This window comes from Pogonomyrmex barbatus, unplaced genomic scaffold (assembly GCF_055798465.1).
Source record: "Pogonomyrmex barbatus isolate J1 unplaced genomic scaffold, ASM5579846v1 scaffold2, whole genome shotgun sequence".
Taxonomy (NCBI): Eukaryota; Metazoa; Arthropoda; class Insecta; order Hymenoptera; family Formicidae; genus Pogonomyrmex; species Pogonomyrmex barbatus.
Genome location: NW_028297116.1, coordinates 12,360,642 through 12,385,919, shown reverse-complemented (window position 1 = coordinate 12,385,919; position 25,278 = coordinate 12,360,642). Strand labels below are relative to the sequence as shown.

General features: G+C 31.1%; 1 protein-coding gene and 1 long non-coding RNA gene across 2 annotated transcripts; one reads left to right on the top strand and one right to left on the bottom strand.

Annotated features, from left to right (window-relative positions):
• Positions 1-2,969: 2,969 nt before the first annotated feature.
• LOC105428455 (uncharacterized) lies at positions 2,970-12,129 on the bottom strand. Its single transcript, XR_016139200.1, has 4 exons — positions 11,033-12,129; positions 6,898-7,337; positions 5,707-5,933; positions 2,970-5,090 (listed from the first exon to the last, which is right to left on the bottom strand). It is a non-coding gene; the product is annotated as an uncharacterized LOC105428455 (long non-coding RNA).
• An 11,424-nt stretch (positions 12,130-23,553) lies between these two features.
• On the top strand, positions 23,554-24,558 carry LOC148936675 (uncharacterized). Its single transcript, XM_089076089.1, has one exon. It carries the CDS (start codon positions 23,827-23,829, stop codon positions 24,556-24,558), a length of 732 nt encoding a protein of 243 aa, XP_088932215.1. The 5' UTR covers positions 23,554-23,826.
• Positions 24,559-25,278: the final 720 nt, after the last annotated feature.

Sequence of the window (25,278 nt, the reverse complement as noted above, 5' to 3'; positions counted from 1 at the left end):
ATATCTTTATATTAGCTTAAGTGAATAGTATTAAATATTACAATGTTAATATAAAAATATTTATCATTATTGTTGTAATAATGTTCTATCAATTTGAAAAAAGTAGTTTCGCTATACCAAAATTTTGTTTCAAAATAAAACGGAATCAGAAATTCCAATTAAAGTTATCAGAATTCAATTTAAATTAACAAGATTTCTGTTTAATTTAAACAAAAATCTAGTAAATTCAATCAGAATTTCTGATTCATTTAATTTGAAACAGAATTTTGATACAACCCACAAAACTATTTTTCTGTGTAGTATACTAATATAATAACATATAGTATAATAACATTATGTAACATATTATGTAAAAATAATTTAAAGACTTTTATTTGATATTTATATATGCATTATTTTTGCGTATGTATATTTATGATAAATCAATGTTAGGTTTTAAAGAATGTGATGGAAATTATAACAAATATTATTTTATTATTTAATAATTATGTTTAGTATACTTTACATTTATAATTTTTAATGTATTAATAAAATCAGGAAAAAATGTTTAAATTATACTACTATTCATAATCATCATTTGTACATTATGTAAACAAATATGGCGTCTCTTATCACAATCTAGAGTCGCGTGGCATGTCATCCGTAAGATACCTGTAGAGTCGAGCTTCTGATATTTACATTCTACAAAAGCCCGGATCTACAGGGTAGATCACGAATGTGCCTATTCTTTGCAACTTCTCCTTGTCATTCCACATAGTAGCAATCTGGAACAAAAATTTCAATTTAATATGCGCTCTTACTGTTTCAATTATATTTATGAGTAAACTCTTTTTTATAATTTATTTCATAAATTTGACAAAAAAAATATATAATTTCTTTTTGTTATTTTGAAATTAATATCGTGTTCATAACATTTTCCGTTCTAATAATTTCTCCTATATAATAGTCTTATTTTTAGCAGCAAAAAGTGGAGGGATAGAGAAATTTTAAATCAATCAGATCTGATATTAAGCGCAAATAACGGACATGACTATTTAAAGCTGCGGCAGATTAGAAGTTCAGTTCTAGCCGCGCCAATGTACGTGACGCCGGAAAACCGTCGCTGAAACTGGACGTGACCCGGCATGCATATCCGGGGTACGGTTAAAGGAAGTCGTGAATTATAATAGCGTCTACCTGACGCGATTACCTTTCCTCGATTTTAATACTTGATTTAGCACATTGTGTTGCGCTTCCCACCATGACCATCTATGTATTATTCGCATTAGATTACAAATTATTGAAATCTTTCAAACTTTTTAATCAAATACGAGATATTTTTATTTTTTTCAAATGTTATAATGCAAATATTGAGTATTTATTAATTCAAAGTACTCACATCTTCGTGCTTCAAGATATATGTGTTTATACAAATATTTTGAGGGCCAATACTTGATATCCTCTTTGAGTCATACAAGTATAATATAATATTTATATTTACAGAGCATCAATCTAGTAATTGTGTAATTTGTGTAATTTGTTTTACATATATTACGCTGAAGTCGGTAATATTAGAGGACAGAGGAAAGATGAAGGATATGCATTTAAGTTTTAAAAGTGAAAATATAATTTTTAAAAACAATTAAAATGTAATTCTGTAATATATGAAGTAGATAACGATTTGGCTAACTAATAACTATTGATGCTATTATAAAAACTTATCTATTAATATTATCATAACTGTACAAATATAAATACACATTATAATAAATATAAATGCGATAATGCAGAAAGATAACTACTCCGTTCATCAAAAATATATCAAAAAATTGTAATTAGACAACAAATTCATGAAAAAAGATATTATTAAAAGTATGGAAAACATGCTTGTAGAAATCATGCTTGAAATATGAATAAGAAGGCGAATAAGACTATGTCTATATATATAAAATATATATACATATACACGTGATTTTTAACATATACGATATTTGTTTACAACCAATGTATCTTGCATATATACAATATAGAGTTTAAGAGTAATGATAATCATGCCAAAATATAATTTTCAGAGATATTCGTGCGTAAAAATAATATCTCTCTTGAATCATAATATTAAACTATCGCAACGCAATCCGTTAATTATAAATATATCGATAGGACACAGCGAAAAGTGATACAAAACATAATTCTATGAGCAAACAAACTCACATTCATGCACATTTAACACACATGTAACACGCTCGCTCTTAGCAGAGATAATAGTTATTAACAAACTATGATAAATTCGTGCGTAAAGGGAAAAAAAGCACTTGAACCGCTCGAAAAACACTAAAGGTTCCCGCAATTTAACATTATTTCACGTTTGATCTAGCTTCGAGGTCATCCGAGATCGATTTGAGTTTGTCACTAGAGTCCTTGCGTGCCAATCAAGTTTGTCAGACGTGTCGAGATGACGAGATTCTGATAGAAGCAGGTTTTCTCTGAGATTTGCAGGGTACACGGGGCAAAAGAACGGGCCAACGCCCCTCTAACCAAACGTTGTATACCACCGACTGTCCTTTACGACTCAGGTACAGAAGATATTCGGCGACAAGCGAATCCTCGAGTTGCGGGGCGTCTCTCCCACGGCTGCCCGGGTGAAGCCAGGGGCTTTCTCCGGATTCTGCGATGATTGGACCGCGCGCACCCTCACTCCGACACGGGGGATGCCACAGCACAGGGCCGTGAGTTTTACGTGGCGCCTCCGCAACTCGATTGCAATTTCGGTTCTCAACAACATTTATCGATTCATTAATAATATAAGTATCATTATCATTCATTATCTTAATGAACTGTTAATCTGCATCAACTTTTGTAATCGAAAGTTGTTACGATCAGAATTTTCTCCCTTTCTCTTTTCTTTTTGTTTTCTTTCTATTTTTCTTTTTTATTAATTTATACGGATTGATTTATGCGGATTTAATTTCAATAAAAATTTATACTATATTTTGAAAAAATACACTACTCATTTCTTTCTTCTTATCAAAAATTATATCGACAAAATTATAAATTACAAGCAAATAAGATACAAATAAAATATTTTATTTAAAAAAAATATATCCTCATGTTTATTTGTAAGAATATTTATTTTCTTTATGTTTAAGATTAATAAATTATTTTAGCATATTAATCATATTAGAAGCTTTAGAAAGTTAAATTTCTTATTTAAAATATGAATATATTATTTTTAGATCAAGTCAATCTTAGTTAGAGATTTATAAACATCACCGTAGAGAATTGTTACACGCTACTTAATGCATTAATTATTGTTATCAAACAAAAGATTCTTATATACGTATCTTAGCATTCATCAAAAAGCCAAAACAAGTCTATCGAAAATTTATGCGTAACAGTTTATTATTTGCCAGTCGATAAAGCTGTATCATAAGATACTTTTTTGAATAATAAGATTTAGATAAATCTTATAACTGTCAAGAACTATCGAAAAACTGGAAAAAAATAATTCCTCAAGAGCACTGGATACAGTGATATATTTGTCACGCTTTTATAATAATTACGATTTGAGTTTAAGTAAAATTATTTGGTATTGTGTCATATATGTTTAAATAATTTTTAAAATACAAGTTCACATATCAAAAAATTTTTATATATTTGTTTTACGAAAGAAACATCTTAGATTATTTGAATAAATAACCCTTGGACATAATTATCAATTATCGATTTATATATATATGTGAATAATAGCTACACACTAGTATAGCTATAGATATGTATTTATATTGAATATCAAATATCAAATGTTCCTTAGATATATATCGAAACGAAACGACAAAAGTGCATCACGAGTGCTCCTGATAAGTTTATCAATGTTGGATGGGACCGATCGTACATCCGTCCCTGTTCTCGTTGACGTTCGGTTCGAATCGTGCAGTCTCGGCTTGGAGTCCCTGTCAAGCATCCCGCTAGAGAAAGAGAGATGCAAAACCTACGGGCCACCCTTCGTCTCATCATCTTTTCGCGCTCATAGCTGGGCATATCTGGTCTGAGCCAGGCCTGGTCTCCTCTCCTCTGCTTCTCGAGGAATCGCCTGGAAAAGGTCCCTTTACCTCGATCCCTTTCCGCTCCCCGCGAACACCAAAGTCTCCCAATGACGTAGCTTCCGTTCCTTCTCCGTTCTAGAGCGACGTATTGATCGTCTCTCTGCTCCTGAAGCTGCGGAGGCTGACACGAGAGGGAAACGAGAAGAGTGGAGAGAGAACGTGTCTACGCCAGAGGGTGAGGGTTGTGCCGTAGAGCGTGCCTCCGTCGACGCTTAGCGACGGAAGGAGATAGAGGAGTTAGTCGTGTGTATATGTGTATAGCGGATAGAAAAAGTTAAGTAGGAGGAGAAAGGACACGCAGTTTGTGGGGGGGGGGGAGGGGGGGCGGGAGGATACTTAAAACGGCGAAGGAGTCGAATCACGATAAGATAGCGGAGGAATCAAGACAGCGATGAGCAAATGTATGCTTTTTCCATCAAAAATAGTCGGGATAGAGAGATGAAGATAATAAGGAGCAAAATATGAAGGAAAACGATAAAGAAATAGCATAAAACGCTATGCTTATAACATTAGTACAGAAAACAATTCGTAGAGATAAACGTGAAATTGAAAAATATAACTTTAGAAAAATTTAGTTTAATAAGAATAAAAACAAAAAGTTATTGTCCTGTTTAAAGCAATGCACAACAATTTTTGGTATATATTAAAAGTCTTTTATTTTTAAGTATTAAATAAATTGGAAGTAGACGAAAAGTAAACATTATTTCATGCTACACATGCTAGAAAATTCAACAAAGAAAGATTAAGGATCTAACTCGATAAATCGCAACTGCACTATTTGTCTCTTTACAACATCGGCCCGACGTCATATAACACTCAACTACCTTTCCACCTGTCATTCTCAACTCACACGCAATATGTCTTCCTAAAGTTTGCTTACGTCTCATCATCGGGTAAAGTTGCGGATGTGGATGAATCACTATGAGGATCTCTGTCTCTTGATCATTTTCGAAACTTTGAGCAGATCTTCGTCAAACCAATCAGCTTACACTTCATAGAGAATGACACCTGAACAGAGATTAATCATTAAATGCATAGCTTAATTCGTGTATAACATGGTCAATTAATAATATCTTTCAGTGTCTATCGCAGAAATTTATTTTATATAGTTGCAGACAGCACAATCGGAATAATAATTTTAATTAATTTCTTAGAGTAGTTTCTCCGAACTTCCTTTTTTAGTAACGATTAAATAAATAAACTAAAGCATATTTGCTATCATCGAGCAACGCGTCTGCGTTTCCAGACACCGTTTACAGGCAAATCGTAATGTAGTTCACGCAGTGTAGCTACGTATTTATTGATTAATTCACTAGGGGTCATTGTCATAAAAGCTTAGTCTAGCGCGACAAGAGAAGTAACGTATTGACAGATAAAAATTAACGAAGAGACTTATAACTACAGCTAAATTATTTCATTTATATTATTAAAAAATGTATGTGTATACATACTCTTATATTCGCAATTATAGCAAATATTGTGCCATGTAAAATAAAGCATTAAAAAGTATTTGAACATCACAATATGTGCAAATTTTCAAACTTATTCAATCAATTATAATATAAATCGTTTCTAAGATTTACAGATATTAAAAAATGAAAAGCGTTATTTAAGAAATGAGTACCTTTTGCGAAATTTATCTTCAAGGTATCCCAATCACACCACACTTGCACGTTCGCGAAGAAGCGCTGGTCTCCGACTGGCACCACGTATCGTGGAATGTTTCAGAAGGAATGAACGTCCGACAGAGGCATGCTTGGAATAATAATCCAGTCGATAGCCAGTCGATTTCCTTTTCTGTTCTTCGGCATGGTAACCAATTCGCATTCGTAACTGATGACAAATTTGAATCTGAAATTAAAGTTGCCATAAAAGAATCGGCAGCTCTTTATTCTGTGTAAATCAAATTGCTCTATGTAACCGTTACATGAACTATTATTGAATAATGCAATAGTGCAGATAAATCATTTTAATTATGTGAGAATAATTAAAAAATGTAGTATAATTAATTAATTAATTTTTATTTTTTAAAGATATTACATTGATTTGTCTTCGGAATATTAATTTTAATTATATATAGAAAGCTTATATGTATACATAATTCAACATAATTATGATCTTAAAATTATTTATAGAATTGTTAATTTTTATAAAAAGAAAGTGCGGTAAATTGTGCACAAACAGAGTTTCTGCAGGATGAATATAAGTCAAGTAATTAAAAGCTTAAACGATTAAGCTAATGTTATTGAGATGAATCTGAATTGAGGTGGGCGGAATAGGGACTCCAACAAGGAATTGCAATGCCGCCCACCATGCTACAATTTAGATCTTTAGATATGCTGCTATTTTCTAAAAAATCCTTTTTTATAATTGAGTTAAATGACGCACGCTGGGAGAAATAACATTTATAAAATGTGTTTACAATATGCAATTGTAAGTGTTCCTATTCTTTACAATTTGTTTAAAAATAACTAAATATAAGAGAATCAAACTAAAACTTGTTAAACTTTTTAATTACGAATTTAAGTTTTTTAGTATCTTTATTATCCTGGATGTTAACCCGCCATTTATAGATCGCCATAAAAACTTGCACGAAACTCGTGACACGCTTTATTGCTGTAATATATAGCGATGTGTAAGATATTCGTATTTTGAAAGTTTTTAACATCTTATTATTTTTATTACATTTATACTATGAAATATTTCTTGTGAATTCAAACGCAAAATATTTAGAAAATCCATAGAATCCAAGAAGAACAATGAAATTATTTGCAATTTGCTAAAAACAAATTGCAGTTTGATATAGTGATCTTACATTTGTTTTAACACCAGGTATAAAACGGTTAATCAACGTTCCCTTTTCTCGCGGCCGAGAAAGTGTTGTATGTTGCATTAATGAATCCATAAATCATAACGGAAAGAAGAATGGGAGAAGGTCGGAATCTGAGTGACGTCCGCCCAGAAAACTCATTGCCGTTGTGATCCTGTCCATTCGTGAAGATCCGTGAAGAGGTAAACTTGAAAGGCCATGGGTTCGGGAAACGAAGGGGGTTCAACTTTTCCTGTAGGACGTTGACGCAGCTCCCGTGGGGCACTTTTGCGGATGAAGAGACCACCCTATCTTATACTTCACGTAGTAGGAGACGCTTTGCTTTACTCTCTTATTTTTTTGCGCTTTTCATCTTCCTTTTCTTCTTCTATCTCTTCTCCAATTCTTCGTCGAGATTCTTCTTTGTATTCCTCATATAATATCTACTAATAAACAATAAATACTATAAACAATAAATACTATATAATATCCATCATTTAATCAGATAATATATTAGTTTTCACGTTCATTTTCTATTGATATTGAGATATTTTTTTATCGTTATCCTAAATCTTTTCGCTTTTAAATTAATAAAAAAAAAATATTCTTAGATAGCAATATTAAACTGTAAAATACCATAACGTGGTTTTAGGAGGCGCGAGAGATTCCGTAAAAGGCGATCATTTGTCAAAGTGAAGTGGATGCGAACGTGAACATGTTATCGCAGCTTTACCGAGGTAATCTATTGCGCGTCTCCTACAAGAAAGAGATTTTTAGGAGAACGAGACCGTTATGTGGCAGTAAGAAGCTGCGAAAGATTAAACGTAATAACATAACTTCAAAATTATATTGTAGTTATACATACATACACACACATATATATATATATATATATATATATATATATATATATATATACGTATGTTTTAATGTAATTTATCTTATAACACTACAAAATCTGTTTACAACAATTTTTCTAGGCATTTTATGTAAGTAAGAACTTTATACAAGTTCTTAATAAGTCAGTTTAAATACTTATAATGTGAGGGAAATATGATTATGCCATTTTAATTAAAAAGATGAGCTTTCAGAAAGAAGCAGAGAAACAGAGAGCTTCACAATGAACACGAATTATTTCATACAAATATAAATATAAAAATATTAATTATGTTATATATAGATGTCCAGATACATATAAATCTCTATGTAAGTACATTTGCGACTTGTGGAGTTACCTACTCATATATATATATATATATATATATATATATATATATAGGCATAGGCGGAGACGAGGGGTTGGCAGGCAGTCCAAAGCATTGAAGGGGGTTGGATCGTGATGGCAGGTGGTGGTGAGGGAAGAGGAAGTTGCGATTCCATCTGCCAGCCTGTCATTCTGATACTACGTACAATGTCGGCAGTTGGCGGAGACGATCAATACATTGCAATCTATATAAAATGGCTGCAGTATTTGGAGCGCCGTGCATAAAACGCTTTCTCTCATGGAGACGAAAAACAAATATTGTGTACGTATGGTAAATTAAACATGTATCTATTGCAAATTTCTATATGAAAATATTTTTTTTAATTTTTATGTATATCAATAAAAACTATGATAATTCCATCACAAAAATAATCTTGTTATTATAAATATGCGCACATTAAAGGCATTATATATATATATATAAAATGTCTTTAATGTGCGCATATTTATCAATATATATACACATACATATATTTTATAATTAAATATTAAAATTATTATTATTATATTATTATTATATGCTTCAAAATTATTCTTTTCGCACAAAATGACCTCAAAATTTATCGGAAAAATCATATATCAAAAGATTATGATAATTCTTGTTTAATCAACATATTTTATATTATGGTAAGAAGATAAAACATATGAGTGAATAGCATGCAACACATATGTAAACATTTAATTTTTATCATGAAATCACATCAAAGGAAAATATGTTGCAAATTTAAAATAATTACGACATACTTAAATTGCCACTTGATAAATAGATTATATACATAAAAAATAACACGTAAGGCACAATATTAAAAAACCTATATGATTTAGCTAAAAATAATCATTTTATAGATTAAAAAAAGCAATAGCCTATTGCATTAAAACGGTGAGTTATTAAATATAAACAATTATAATAATACTTAATGATTTTATGATAATAATACTTAAAAATCATTTGCAAAAAAACATTAATAAAACTTCAATATATTTTTCATAAGATCATATTAATATTAATTCAATGGAAACTCATATTAAATACTCTTTGAACTAAAAAGAAAAAATATTTATATAATTGAAAAATAAATTTTTCGGATAAAACAAAACGAAAATAAAATATTAGATCTTTCATCCTTTAATCCCCGATAATCTAAAAATATATTTTATAATATTTTATATATCAAATAAAAAATAAGAAAGTATAATGTACGAATATACGAATATAATGCATATATTTAATATATTATATATTTAATGTATTATTAAAATATTATAATTTCATCATTAGATTAAATCATTAGATTAAAGTTTATTTTACTTTGTAAATACTGCGATTCGCAAATAATAAAGAAAACAAACGTTGAATATTTTCATAAAATGTAATATAAACAATGTATATAAATTTATGCTAATTAAGAATTTAAAAAATTGCTTTAAAACAATAACCAAGAAACATATTAAACAATTATTTTTTATTATAAGCATAAATAAATATTTATTTTTCTTCTTAAAGATAAAATATTTTAATCTGTAAATTAATTAATTAACTTATTTTATTTAGAGAAAAGTTTTAAATTTTTTATGCAATGTAATTAATAAATTTTACTGTGCGTAAAGAAGCCAAATAATAGCTACAGCAGCGTTATCTTGTGCACATACTTAACATTATTTCGTAAGGATCATCGATAGATGGCAGCAATTGTATAGCTTTATCTTCTTTTCAGTTTAAAGGATTAAAATCTATTGTTGTTAAAAAATTAAAGAAGGATCTACTTTTTTAAATTCACTCTCACTCACTTTAACATACAACTCATAAACATTTCATTATAATCAAAAATTGTATATCATTCAGTTTTTAATTCAAAGTAAAATATTTAAAATAATAACGTCAGTTTTAAAATACATTGTTATCTTAAAAATTTTTTTAAAACTTATATTATAAATTTCTATGCACTTATGTAATTACTTCCTTTTATAGTAAATACATTTCATTGCAAAATTACAATATTTTGTTTTGTATCTGCTTATGCCACAACACTCACAATAAATTTACAAAAAGTACACAAAAATGTACGTTCAACACACAATTATTTTTCCAACAATAATTTGTTGTTCGATTAAACATTCCCCAATATTGATATATCACGACAATTTCAATATGGCCGAGCTATATCGCACATAAAGGTAACACGTGATCATACAATTAATTGCTTCAGCCAGTAAAAGTTAGCGGTAAAGCAGAAAAAAAAGGAAGAAGATAGCATTCCCCGGCACGAGACGCAGACTGGCGGTACGACTGTACAGGAGGCAAGCCAAAGCGAAACTAACTCAGCTTGCGTGCAATAAAGGAGATCATTTTGAATCTGTGCCGCTGAAATTTATGGCCTCCCACCAGGAGAGTTCCGGCCGTTAGTGCCGCGTAGTAAAAACTGACTATTAATTTTACGTTTGATAGTTATGCGAGGCAGCGTTCCCTGCAATCTTTATTTTCTATAAATTCGGAAAATTAGTTTATATCTTTATTTTCAGAAAGTATCAATATTAATTACTTACCATTATATCAATATTAAATTATTTGATCAATAATAATTAATAGCTTATATTTTAATTTTTAAAACGGATTGATATGCCCCCTCCCCCGTAAATAGTTGTGATTACATAGTGTAAATTATTTGTCCGGCGATAAACGAAAAGTATTATTAATAGATAGAATTATAAGTTATAATATCAGTCAATGATCTGGAGACAATGCTTTACGATACTATACATTTTCGATTCTAGGCTATTACTTTGATTTGACTTGACAATTTTCATATGATAGAAATGTATCTTCGAACTTTTGTTAAGTAAAAAGATCATGCGTTAGCAAATATTTCAAATATGTACCTGGCTTTTCCGTGGAAGTTTTCTGAGATTTTGTTGCGAAAATGAGTATGGTCCTCTTCATGGTGCGCTCCAGGTGATGTTGACCGTTCGCCGATCAGCGATGTTATGGTGCAGGAAAACGCCGAGGGGTAGTATTGCGGGGGAATGATTTATGACTTCGGGGACCAGGTAGGGCGCCATTCAGCACCAGGCTCGTTCTCTTCTTCCGCCACCTCTCCGATGCTCCCTCTCGCAGCCCGGTGACTTGCGATGTCAATGCGTTTTCAGTTGGCCTATTTGCGCAATAGGCATAAGACGAATTTCACGTTCCTCGCGGATGAAGCAATAATTGAAGTAAAATACATTAAATTTCTTGTGCCTTTTGTGTGATGATGAGTACGAGAGATCGACCGTCTGTATTCGTCTTCTACAACGATGGAAAAACTACGGCAAGTGATATTTTTTACAATGTCTCATAATAGATTGAATTACTTTATTCTTAACATATATACAGATATTTTTTAGTTTAAGTAAATTTTTATAATAAATGCATAAAAAATGTGCCAAATAAGCTTTTAAAAAATTACTTAATGTTAAGGTGTTAGTTTGAAAAATATTACAAAATTTTTTTTAAAGTATTTTTTGTACATATCAATATTTTAATTAATAAAATCACGAAAATAATATCTTTAACAAATATGAAAGAATACTGAAAATAAGATAATTTTATATGTAGTTCAAGCATTTTTCAGAATAGATTTCTATTTTTATTTTGAAAAAGAGATTTGACAGTGTAATAAATTATAACATTTGAGCATTCATGTAAATAATAATCACTCGACAATGCAAAACTGATATTCCGGTTGATAATACATAATATAACATAAAATAAAATAAACTTCGATTGACAACCATAGAGAGTTTTATCTATAGATGATCAGATAAAATAACAGCCGGATATTACGCTTCTATAGCGAAAGACAGGCAGGAAATTAGCCTGCGGAAAGCCGCAATAGCGCATGGTCTGCAATACTCGGGTACATGCGTTGTAATTGATGTAACTTAATTTGTAACACGCGGCATGCGAAATGCTGCGGTCGCGCCGGTCCCGAGAAATCAAAAAAAGAATAAAAAAAAACACTCGCGGTAGCTCGCATAAGTACCGCGCGCACGCACATGAGAGGCTAGGCTTTGCGCGCGAGCAACGCAATGGAATAATGGTCAGCCCTATGGGCAACTTTTTCACTTTGCATGTAATAACTGGCGAAGGGCCGGCAGGAGTGAAGAGGGGGATGGGAGAGGCGAAATGCCTCCTATGCGCGCAGAGGAGCAGTTTAATAAAATCTCGTTGGCCTAATGACGAGAGCAGAGCTCTCCGGTAGTCTCGTCGAGTGAGACAGGGGCGACGATGGGGAACGAGGGATGAACGGAGACGGTAGCAGACCGTCGTGATGGTAGCTCGGTAAGGGGAGGCAGCTTGGCGGTGAGAAATAAGAGGGGTTGGGACGAGAGAGATATCGCCCGTGTCGCATGCGATGCTGTCGTGTCGCTGATGTCTTCGGCCGAAGCTTCGCAACCGGTTGTTTTTATGCAAAGATGTTCATCAGCGCTTTCATCTTTACCGACGAGATACATATAACCTTATAATTTTGGTTGTACGATAAATATATACGAAGCAAGATTGTGATAAACGTGAGGCAAACAAGAAAACGCATCAATGAGAATTCCTGGAAAAATTAAAATAAAATATACATTACAAACATGCATTAGTAACTTAATTTTTATTTAACAATTTTTGTGCAACAATGTTAGCGTAAAATATGTAAATTTTGAATTTTTTAACTTTATTATTATTTATATTATTATTTTCGTTATTTTTTTGTAAAGTTGTATAATACTTGGAATATTCTATATTTGTTGCAAGCAATATTATCTACTATTATTTAGTTTGACGCTAATTTAAATACTGAAAAATGATCGTTGTTTTATTTCCGAACTTTCCTTCTTTAGTTCAAGTTTAATGCTTCATCATCCGTCTTTTCTCTACGTGCTCGGTGCCCCATTTCCATGATTTTTCTTAACGATTTAAAAGAAAAATTTCAACATCGTATGTCGACTCGGTACGTTGCACTGAAATTGTTAGGGAAACGAAAAAAGCCAGAGGGAAAAGAGGGAAAAGACAGACGCGGAGTCAAGGCACAGCAGCAGCTACCCCGAACGATCATCAATCATCAAGAGCGAGACAATCGAATAGTGCAGCCAACCGGTGAACAGCTGTCGCTTCGGAGGGCTCTAACCGTACACGTTACACGTTGCTACTGCAGTTTCACAAAAAAAAGGCAAAGGACATTGTAAAAAATCAATCGCATATATAATATCGTTATAATGCATTTGAAATATAAATGAAAAGAATTATTTCTTATTAAATTACTTGTAAAATAAATACAGCGTGTAGCAGATATCCGTAATAATGCGATAAAAAATGTGGAGAAAATATAAAATAAATGTAAAGTAAAAAATATTTAATTATTATAAAAATAATAACGTATCAAATAACAAAAGAATTATATAACAAAGGTGAGTGTGAAAAACAGCATGATTGTATGAAAAATTAAAAACTCACTCATTTTGTCTTTCAATCTTTTATAATTTATTTTCCGGTACGCTTCATACGTCGAGCATTATATATCTCAACGAGCTCGATCCTCCTCGCATCGCATCACATCATATCAGAACGCTACCATCACATGCCGACATTCTCCCTACGTGTTCCTATATTGCCTGCTACGTTTCATAAATAACTCTCATATTGCAAAAAGTACAATTTCAATATTACAACCGATGGGCATGCCAATATTGCTCGTTGTATGATAGATAGACGAGCTATATTGTCTTTATAAAAAGCTAGTTTTTCCTTTGAAAAATATATACTGAATATAACTTTATTCGTTCAAAACAGTGTGAACATCGATTTATATTTATTTATCTGTACATTAAATCTTGTACATTATCATTTATCTTGTACATTAAAATATGTATACATGTATTTTTTATATACTGGCATATGTTTAATTTATATATTCTTTATAATATAATAGAATAGATAATTATAAATTTTAATTAATTTATAAATTTTCATTTATTCTTCAAAAATGGAGATATGTCACTTTTGACATATATTAAAAATCTTCACATAGAAAACGTTATTCTTTCTATCTTATATATGTATGTAAAATATTACGATAAAATTACAATATATTACAATAAAATTCAATATATTTCTAATTTTATAATTAGAAGAAGAGGAGAATATTTATAAATAAAATTAAATAAAGATTAATGTCTGAAACTTCGAAGAAATAAAAAGCAGGAAGGAAAGCACAGTGGGAAATTATATATTTGATATCTATTTAAATATCAAATATACATATATTGGATTTCGGATACATTCAATACAAAAAGTTGACAGTTGATGGAATTAATAAAGTATAAATTTATGTTAAAGACAGAACAATTTGTCAGAAAACTAATTGAATAGGGCTAAACCTGACGTTAGTAAAGTAGTTTACTGCACAGAAATTTCATTTACCGACATACACGAGATTCGTTGTCTTAAAATACATTTATAGACGGTAGATGGAACCGAGGAAAATATTTTTCCAATTATTTTTCCAAGGCAAGAATTTTTTTAAACGCATATAAAATAATATTGAATTATGCTAATCACATCACATTATTATGAAATTGTATTGTTCACGTAAATCCAAATCTATAGATAAACCTAAATCTCACATTTTCTCTAGGCATTTAATTAATTTATTCATGTAATTAATCCACAAATGCAAATTAATTAGCTTTTGATAATCCTCTGATTATTTATACAAAATAATCGATCGATGCGTTATCCCAGAATTACAAATCTATATGCGTAGATACATATACTTTGAAATAATATTGGAGTTTTATCTACACATATATTTAATCATTTTATTTCTCTTTTAATAAGTTGCACAGCAATCTAATTCAATATTACAAATTAAAAGCAATTATAAAAGTAAATACGCTTAAAATTATTTAAATTTTATGTTTGAAGTTAAAATTATTTAATATATTTAAATACCATTTTTATTTCCCATATTTTAATTTATTTTTTATTTTAATCTATTTATTATTTTAATTCTCTTTTCTTTTATTTTATTACTAAAATAATAAAAAAAATTTAGATATGATTAATTAAATTTAATATATTAACCAAAGAATTTATTTAATTTTTTTGAATGTATATTTTATGATATTATAGCATTCTTATATATTAGTCAATAATTAAAAATTTGCATAATTAGTAAAGAATTAAGAATATCATTATTAATACATGATTTTATTACAATTATCCGTTTACTAAAACCTTTAATATCTACTAACACAGTTTGCATGTACAGAAAAACCACCGCTTCAGGGTTGATATCTCCTTAACGCGATTATCAGCGAAAGCGTAGACATAGCCAGTCAAAAGTAGCAAGCAGAGACGGGAGGGTTGTCACCCTTGTCTCTCTCTGAACAGCGTGAGATGCCAGCCATCTTGAATGATATATGGCGCCGGTTACGAGGTCGACTGAGCGGCGATCACTCAACGCTAAGCTCCGCGGCTTTTGGGGACATACGTCGTCGAGCCTCCCGTTCTGTCCATTCCCTTCTGGCTTTCTATCTATTACGATTTACACTAATTATTACGAAAAATAAAAACTTCTTTTTCTTATTATAATATATACTTAAATATAATAAAAAATTTCTTTAATTTTTTTCTTATTAAAAATTAATTTTTCTGTCAAATTATTAATAAATTAATAATTGAATATAATTTTAATAAAAAGTTATTTTATAAAAATAATAATTAATAAAAAAAATAATTATGAAAAACACTTCAAAAGTAGCATTGAATTGTCTCATTTTTTATATTATTCTAATTCTATCTATATTCTCTCCCGATTTAACAAACAAATTTTAATTTTTATAAGCTATTAGTAATAAATAAAAATTTAACAACTAAACATAATTTTAATTTATTAAATAATCAAAATTCAAATAAGTTTAGATAATTTAAAAATCTGCTCAAGTTTAACGTGTATGTATGTGACGAAAAACAGTTACTGTTTCCATATGACAGGCCGTCAATGACAGTGATCCGTAATCAATAACCGCATCAAGCTTACACACATTGTTCCACACGTTTCTTTTAAATCCCAAGCTATTCCGTACTTCCTCCTTTTACCGTTATAACCCCCTATCTGCGCATTTAATATGCAATACCCCATTTACCCCATTGAATACCCCACTGAATCCACTCGAGGGAGTCTTGCGACCCACATTTCACCCCATTCCACTTATCAACTTTTGCGTAAGATTCCTAATCCGGAGAGTTAAAGAGAGTAAGACTTTTATATATATGCGAATGTGTATAGAGTTGTTTGAATTGTATAAATTAAAAAAAAAAGTATATCTTTTTCGCATAATTTTTAAACTATATAAATGAATATTATATATATAGATGTTTATTCTACTGGGAGACTGAACATCCATTGATTGTAAAGGCAAAAAGGAAATGATAGTGAACTGAATTATACAAACCATTGCAATTAATTAGCCTTAATACAAATTATGCCAAGAATCGCAATTATATAAGCGACCGTTAGTCGACGCTTCAATGGATCTGGAGAAGAAGAGAAATCTTTAAGAAAAGAGCGAGAGAAAGAACAGGTCATGGGAAACGCTGGCAGCAGTTTGCGGGCAACGCCAGGAGTGGAGTGAGAGTGAACACGGGGTGGCGGGAGAGGACGAAGGCGGGAAAGCGAACGAAGGATGAGTCCGGTTGCCGTTGGCGCGGAAGAAAAGAGAGTCACGAGATGCTGGGTAGGTTTGTGGGATCTGCAGGAGAGTCGCGGGGCCGAAATGCGGTGGAAGCTGGGACGAGGAGCCGGTGGACAAAGCGAGGGAAGGTGGGAAGGAGAACGTCGGGGGTGCAATTGGGATGGTGGTGGTTTGCGCCGGAACGGAAAAGGGAGGCCGGGCGGGTAGTTGGAACACCGGAGGATCGGAAAAGAGAGAGAAAGAGGAGGGCTCGAGGGCGAATGGAGAGGCAGGGGGAGGCCGGCACGCGGATCCTCCCGAAGCACCGCGCAATCCCGGGGGCCGCTTTAAATGAGTCAGCGTTTTTATGCCCCGCGATGTTGTCAAAGTGCAAACAGCGCCCGATAATATATCATCCGTTACGCAAGCAACTCCCCGCGCTACCCTTGTACATATACTTGCAGCATGCCTGAAGGAAGGCATGCTGTAAGCATTATGGTGAACGTCGCGCGTTGACCACATGTCTTCTAACGGGTAGGTAAAGTCTATGTAACTTGTAATATTATAATTGACAATCAAATAATAATTATCTTATAAGATTTCTAATTGATATTCATCATCGGTATTCATCAACGTATAAAACGTGTAATTATGTAATATAAGGCTATAAATATTATGAAGATTGGAATTTGTATAATAACGCTGATAAAGACTTTACAGTATCGCACAGAAGGCGCGCACAACCGTACCAAGTTTGTTCCATTAAAATACAGTACAAGTTGGCCATCAAGAAAGACGGGCCACTGATTTTGTATTCAGCAAAGTTTTATTATAAGATTGCTAACTTTTTACTTAAACCAGGGACAGCAAATGGACAACAAAAAAGATAGAAAGAAAAGAACTAGATAGAGAAGAAAAGAACGATAGAACGAGTGTAAAAATAAAATGATACAAAATAAAAAAAAATATAATACACACACAATTTGAAATTAAAAATTACTTACGTTTAAAAAATAATGAAATACTGTATTAAATTATTTTTTAACAAGTATCAAAAGTGTATGAAACAAAAATTTAATTAAAAAAAAAGGTCAAAAGAAACGACAATAATTAGATAAGAGAAAGAAGAAGAAGTGATAGGTAAGAGAGGAAATTATGAGAAGGAAGATCTGCATTTTGGTGAGGGTAGCTATGACGGGAGACGTCAACCAAGCTGACAGGGTTGCTTTTCCCACTAAGGTATGGTATGGGCAGAGGTATTCAACCCTGAAAGTCAAAATAACTTCGTAAACTTTAACCTCCAGAGTATAAAAGTGCTATGGCTTTTCTATCTGCTCGCGCGAATCTCGGCATCCGCCTTGAAGTTGACAGCTCTTCGGAGTCTAGTCGAGGTACTGCCGATAAAAACACGTCATATCCGCGGCAGGTTCTTGCGTGAAACCAAGTCCCCAATTCCTGATAAAAACGATTTTCGACTCATTCTGCAAAATACCGTCGTTTTCTTCGGTGTCCACGACCATGATGTCTCAGTAGGATCGAGATAAATATATTAGTTGCAAAGATCTATATGCGTTTAAAAGTAAAAATTAACAAATATAGATAGATAATTCAATAATTAAAAAAAAAATAACATCATTTCCTAAATTTGTAAAAATATTTATCTTATTTTCCTTGTACGCATATTCTTTAATTATTATATGCTAAAATATATGCTAATATCATAATTTAATTAAAAGAATCGTACATATAACACGTTCAGAGGGTATGCAAATGTGCGAAAATAGAACATTCTTGTGCCCGATGTGCGTCCCACGCAGATTCCTTCTGAGAAAAGACATAATGTGGCCTCTTCAAGGATATACCATCCCGCGACGCCATTCGTCGTGTAACATATGCTTTTATCTAAATTAAACAGTGTCGGCGCGATTTTCATTTCCTGTCCTGAAGCCGCTGATGTTATCCGCAGGATAGCGCGTCGCGAGAGCGTTGCTAAGGGTCGGGAAAGGTTTACCCTCCTACTTCAACCGATCTCCCCTTCCCACCTCCCTGTCCCCTCATCATCCTTCCTGTCCTCCATCGCCTTACTCTCCCGTCTCTGTATACGTATGCACGTTGTCTACTATCTCCCCATATTCTAACCAAGCCCTTCATACCCGCTTCTTCCTGATGTCAACTCGCTCGTTCTTGCGGTTGAAATATCTCTTGCTCCGTTCGCCATCTCTGTTCCTTTCTATATCAATGCGCATTCTGACAGCTCAAAGATTATTCATATGCATAATATACTTATAATTATATATTAAAAATATGAGAAAAATTAATTTTTTATTAAAATTGATTTATTAAAATTAATTTTAATCTGATCTCGCTGTAGTATCAGAAAAACAACGAATCGTTCTTTTTTTAAATAATAACAATAAATTACTTTTTCACAATTAATAATTAATAACGATAAATAGTTACTTTTTTGATTCGGTAAAGAGTAGTAACAATAACGAATTATTTTTAAAAAGTAACTTTTTATATTACGAGTGTAATACAATAGCTAAGATATTTTTTTAATTATATGCAAGCTTTGTCACGATCGGTTATGATTCATAATATTTTCATCGTTTATCGAATGTGTAAAATATTATGTTACATAATATAATATTAATGAAACCCGAGTCAAGTGTTAGATATCTTTGATAAAAGTTTTGTATTTGTGAGAAAATATTTTAGCTACTATATTATGTTTTATATTATTAGATAGGAGAAAGTGGAAGAATAGATAGGAAAATGCATTCCAATTTTAGTTTTCACTATGAATAAAAAAAAATAGATAAGAAAAGTATTCAATCAGGCCATAAAACCAATCATAATTCAGATAAGATTCTTTTGTAAAATCATAAAAATTTTTTTTTTTTGTGTCACCGTGTGTCATTGTGTCACTCCTAATTTATGCGATTCGGTATACGTTTGAGACAGCTCGCATAGAAACATATAAGTGCCAATTTGGTATCGCTGCTACATCTTTGCAAAATATAACTGAATAATTTTTTAATAATTCATTGCTGTAATATAATAGTATTATCATCTGATATAAGTAATTTTTTTGTTTTACTATTTACTTTAAAGTTTTGTGCTAAATATATTTGTTTTTATTAAAAATTTTTAAGAAAAAGTTTTTTTGCAAATTTAATCGTATCTTTATATCTTCTTTATGAGATGAATATTTTATGAGCTCTTGAAATATTCGTAAATTGCAGCGCGGATATTGCAGAATGAGACAATAATTTTTGGTAGTAACGGAAACAGAGAAGGTGCGGACGCGTGATCCCGCCCAAAAAGTTGATTGCAAGAAAAGAACGAAAGAAGCAACGAGAGGATGCTTTCTCTTTTTTTTTTCTTCCTACAGTATTACTCACTCTTACACCCACCCACGTCTTCCTGCTACAGCCGTTGGTCTTCTTTTTCTATCGTAGCGATCTTTGTCTACGGAACAAGCAGGCGTAGAAAAAGAGGACGCTCAGACGACGCAGAGGAAGCTTTGGCGAGGGGTAGATGTGGCCGAGAGTCGGAGGATGTTCGTCCTTGGGGTGGGCATAGAAGGTTGGAAAACCGGTGGCGCGGATCTGCAGACAGCTCTCCGGAGCGGATAGCGAATGGTTGATTCCGTTAGGAAAGAAAAGGAAAAGAGAAGAAAGGTGAGAAAAGGAGAGAGGCGCAGAGAAAAGAGACGCAAAATGGACAAAAAGACAATATAGAATCTCGCGGTAGTGAAAGGGGAGGAGAAATACTGGAGAAGAGTCCAGGGATAGACGGACAGGATGACACTGATCAATCTCCTGGTTTCGTATCTCGAAGTCCGGACCCCAAACCGATCCGCGTTTTTCTTTCTATTCGCTAACGGTATTTCATAACATAAGTTCAAAGGAAAGATCTGTCTATAAAGTCAAAAATTTATCACTTGCTGATACGTATGTTTAAAAATCCTGGTGTAAAATGCATATATAACCATATTAAACGTTAACAATATAAAAAATATTGAAATTACAATTCCCTCGATTATTTTTAACATCGAAAATTTAATGATTCTGAATCAAGTAATAAGGCAATTAAATTATATTTATTATAAATAAAATTTTTACAATAAAAATTTCAAGGAAAGAATAATTTATGAATAGTTTAATAAAATTAAAGCAATTTAAACAAAAACAAGATATCCAAATACAAATAAATTCTATCTCATAAAAATTGTAAATTTTAATTAAAAACATCTGTTGCTTGTATTGAAAAAATTAATTATCGAAATATCATATTCGAAATATCATATAATTTTATTATTTATATATTATAAATATTTACGTCTTCAAATTTTTATTATTATTGTTCAAATTATTCTTTGTCTCTCTCTCTCTCTCTCTCTCTCTCTCTCTCTCTCTCTCTCTCTCTCTCTCTCGTAAACTTTTATAAAAATTAGATTTTTCTAATTTGTAATATTAAAAACAAAAAATTTTGAGACTTTGACAATCTTAAATAAATTTGATAAATATAGAAAATAAACATAAAAATTGGAAAAATAATAATATATATCTGAAATTATTAAATATACTTTAAGAATGATTAGAAAAAAATGGAAGAAAAATATATTTTAAGATTGGTTAATAAAAAGATATAATAAATAATATAATAAATAAACATATAAATACAATATGCACATAACCGATTTCTATCCGCAGGAAAAATATTACGTTTTTGTTTATAAGATAACATATATTTAGATAACATATATTTAGAAAATATATATAAGTTATAAATAATCGCATTCATTTCATGTGACGAATACATGGAAGCAAGTTTTAGGTGAAAAGACATTCGTTATGTTACTACCTGAATTTTATGGCTTCTGATTGGTTGCAGATAATCCGTGTTACCCATATAAATGAATCTCTAGAGAAATCTAAAGCTTTCCGTCAAAATTAGTTGGAAGGTGGACACTGATCGAGACACTTCAAATTTTTAATATGAAAGACGAGTAACGTGAAAACATATATTGAAGCTACATGTGATGTTTCTAATAGTAATAATTCCTAAAAAATATAACATTAAAAGTAATATTATAGTATGAAAGTGCAGTGCAGTGACAATATCAATATGGAAAAATATAATTCTCAGTCTCAAAGTGCTTGCGATTTTAAAATATATACCTGTGAAGTTTCCTCTACCTCTGTAAATGCAACAATACCCACTCGACAATACTTGATGTCACCTGAGGAAAATGATAATAAAAATTATCAAAATTATTTATTTTGCAACAGTGATAACAATCAATGGAATTACACTCAGAAAGTGGAACATACAAATTTTGATCATTCACCTAAACAATATATTCACAATCCACTTCAAAATGATTTGTGCATGAGAGATCAGCAAATATTATTACAAGATAAGCAGAGGCAAATATTGAAAGAGAAATGTTCTGATTCCGACGAAATTTATGGTAAATATATTTCTCATATGTAATAATACTCTCGTAGTTCGTCAGCCGTCAAAGGAGACACGAGCGTATGAAAATATTTTAGTTCTAGCGGGATCTCTCTAGCGTACTAAACAAATGCGCTGTCTGCTATGCCACGCTCGCTTTCACATAATGTAATTGCGTTTTAAAAATTATTTAAACCATTAACAATTCATTTAATTTTGACTTTATGCAGAATTGATTGAATTATGACTGTATTAAATAGAAAAGTTTTATACCATTATGCAATTTTCGCAATGTGATGAGAGTTATTAATTTATACATAAAACTGCGAAATGATCGAACATTCGTGTAAGTGAGATGTGATCTACAAATGATAGAGCATCCATTTATGCATCCGTGCACACTTCTAAACATCTTACTGCACGCCTAACCGAGAGCGTATGTAACTGTCCTTTCGCTCAAATACTGGCTAATCTGTAGATCTATACAATTAATAATTCTTTATTTATCGCGAAAATCATAAAAAATACAGGCTTTTTTTAGTCAATATAATTTATTTATTTGTAAATGCAAAAATCTCTTCCCGCATGAATGAGTCGATTTGAATAAATCAAATTATGTATCCGTGCAATTATTTTTATCCTACTTTGATTATTGATTAATCTCCAGCCATAAATTCCAATGAGACCGTTTAATCGAAATAACACGCCTTTACTATTCAGGCTTTTGAAACGCTCAGCAGGCGTTGCAGCTTCCTTGTGGGTCGATGAGTTTCCTGCTGTGCGACCCTTGATAATACTTTGGCCTGTCCGCTGTTTGCATCAACAATTCTCGTTTCTACTTTATACTTTCGAATAACCGATTAGATAATTAAATAAAATTTCTCGAATTCTAATATAAAACACGTTCATGAAATAATATATTCTTTGTATAAAGCAAATATTTTTAAATTGTTTCTTATATAAAACATTGTATTAAAGAATATATAATTCTTCGATTATTAATAAAATAAAACAATGATAAAACAATGATAAAAAATATGACACTGCGTAATCTTTCAAGAATGTCTAATAATTTATTAACAATGAATCTATTCCCGGAGGCGCAGATGTACTAATTTTTATCAGTTTTTATTAGTCATCACCAAAACTTTATTTTATTAAATTTCATTAAAAAAAAAATGTTTTGAACCATCTCTCTTTTTAATTTTGGGTATTATATATTCGATTTATTAAAGCATGACATATAGCTCCAAAATTATTTTTTTCGTTAATTATTTTTTTCTTAAATAAATTAATTCTAGAGTTTAAAATAATTGTCTCTATTTTTCAATTGTTATTAAAAGAAATTTGTTTTCAGTTAATGTAATTTATTTTTGTTAAAAATATTAAATGTTTTTTCGTATAAATTATTCCATTTATTTTGCAACAATTACAAACTTTTAATTCTAGTGACTGCAAAAAAGAAGAAAGGAAAACGTACCAGGACGGCCTATACTAGCGCACAATTAATGTCGTTGGAAAAGGAATTTCGTAATGGATCCTACCTCTGCAGAGCTCGACGTATTCAGATAGCGACTGATCTTGACCTGACTGAGAAACAGATCAAAGTGTGGTTCCAAAATCGCCGAATGAAAAGTAAGAAAGAAGGAAATCTCAAGGCAAACAAATCTATTGAATCGACTTCTGATACTTCTGAAAACGTGCAATCTAGCAACGCAACAGAGACGTCCTTTGAAACGCTTGCCAATAGATCGACATTATTGGGCCGGTTGGATTACAAATTCATGAAATATCCTGATTCTGGCAATTTGTATGCCAGTAATTTATATCCTAGCAGCTCATCGCAGAGCAATAATCAGACAATATTCAATTATGAGATTTTCGATCATGGTCAGCATAAAGGAGTACAAGAGATGTCGTATCAGATCGTACCAGCGCAACAGACCCTAATGCAATCCGCTTACGACATTCCACACGACGATACATATTTGCATCAATTGTATCCGCAACAGCAGCAAGCCGATTACTCCCATTATTTTCAATTACAGCAGAACAACAATTATTTTCAAGAACAATGGAGCTATCCACCTGCACAAAATAGTACTGAATTTTACAATTCAAATTTCTCTATGCAAAAGCAGTGCGATAATATATATGAGAACAATGCAAATTATATGTCAAACCAATCTCAAGAAAATGTCGAAACTTTTTGTGGCAATGAAAGTTTCTTAGAATTATGAATAAGGGAGAGAAAAAAAAGAGCTACAGTATTATTCATAGAACATTAAACTATTTTACATAGATATAAACGGAAAATAAGAAAAATGTACAAATTATATAGGTTATTGATGAGAGTATTTAAGCTTTTTATTATAAAATTGTTATTTATTATAATGGATTATTATTTTTTTACAATTCGTATTATGAAACGTATTATGAAATAATTTCAATTGCTAATCTATATAAATTGTTAATCTATTTAATTATGATGAGACATTATATATATGAAAATAACATCATAAACATTTTCTTAGAGATTGCAGTGCGATATTATGTATAAGTATTTTGTTTTTATGTGCAATAACATTGCAATATATGTTATTATGTAAAAGATATTTGAGAAACAAAAGATTCTAATTTGTTATCTAATATTCATTTTGATGTTTCTTAATGCTTATACATATATATATATATATATATATATATATATACATATATATAGAGCAAAGAATTTCGATTAAAGATTGACATCAATATATTTATAAAAACTGATAGTTTATCATAATTGCATCATTGCAAATAAATATATAACTTCATGTGAATTTTATTAATATTACATCAAATGTTAAGATATAAGATGGCTGTGTTCGCAAATTTAATTTTTAAATTTGTTAATATTGATATATTTATAATATATTAATATATTTATAGCTTATGATCAGATATACATCGATACATTG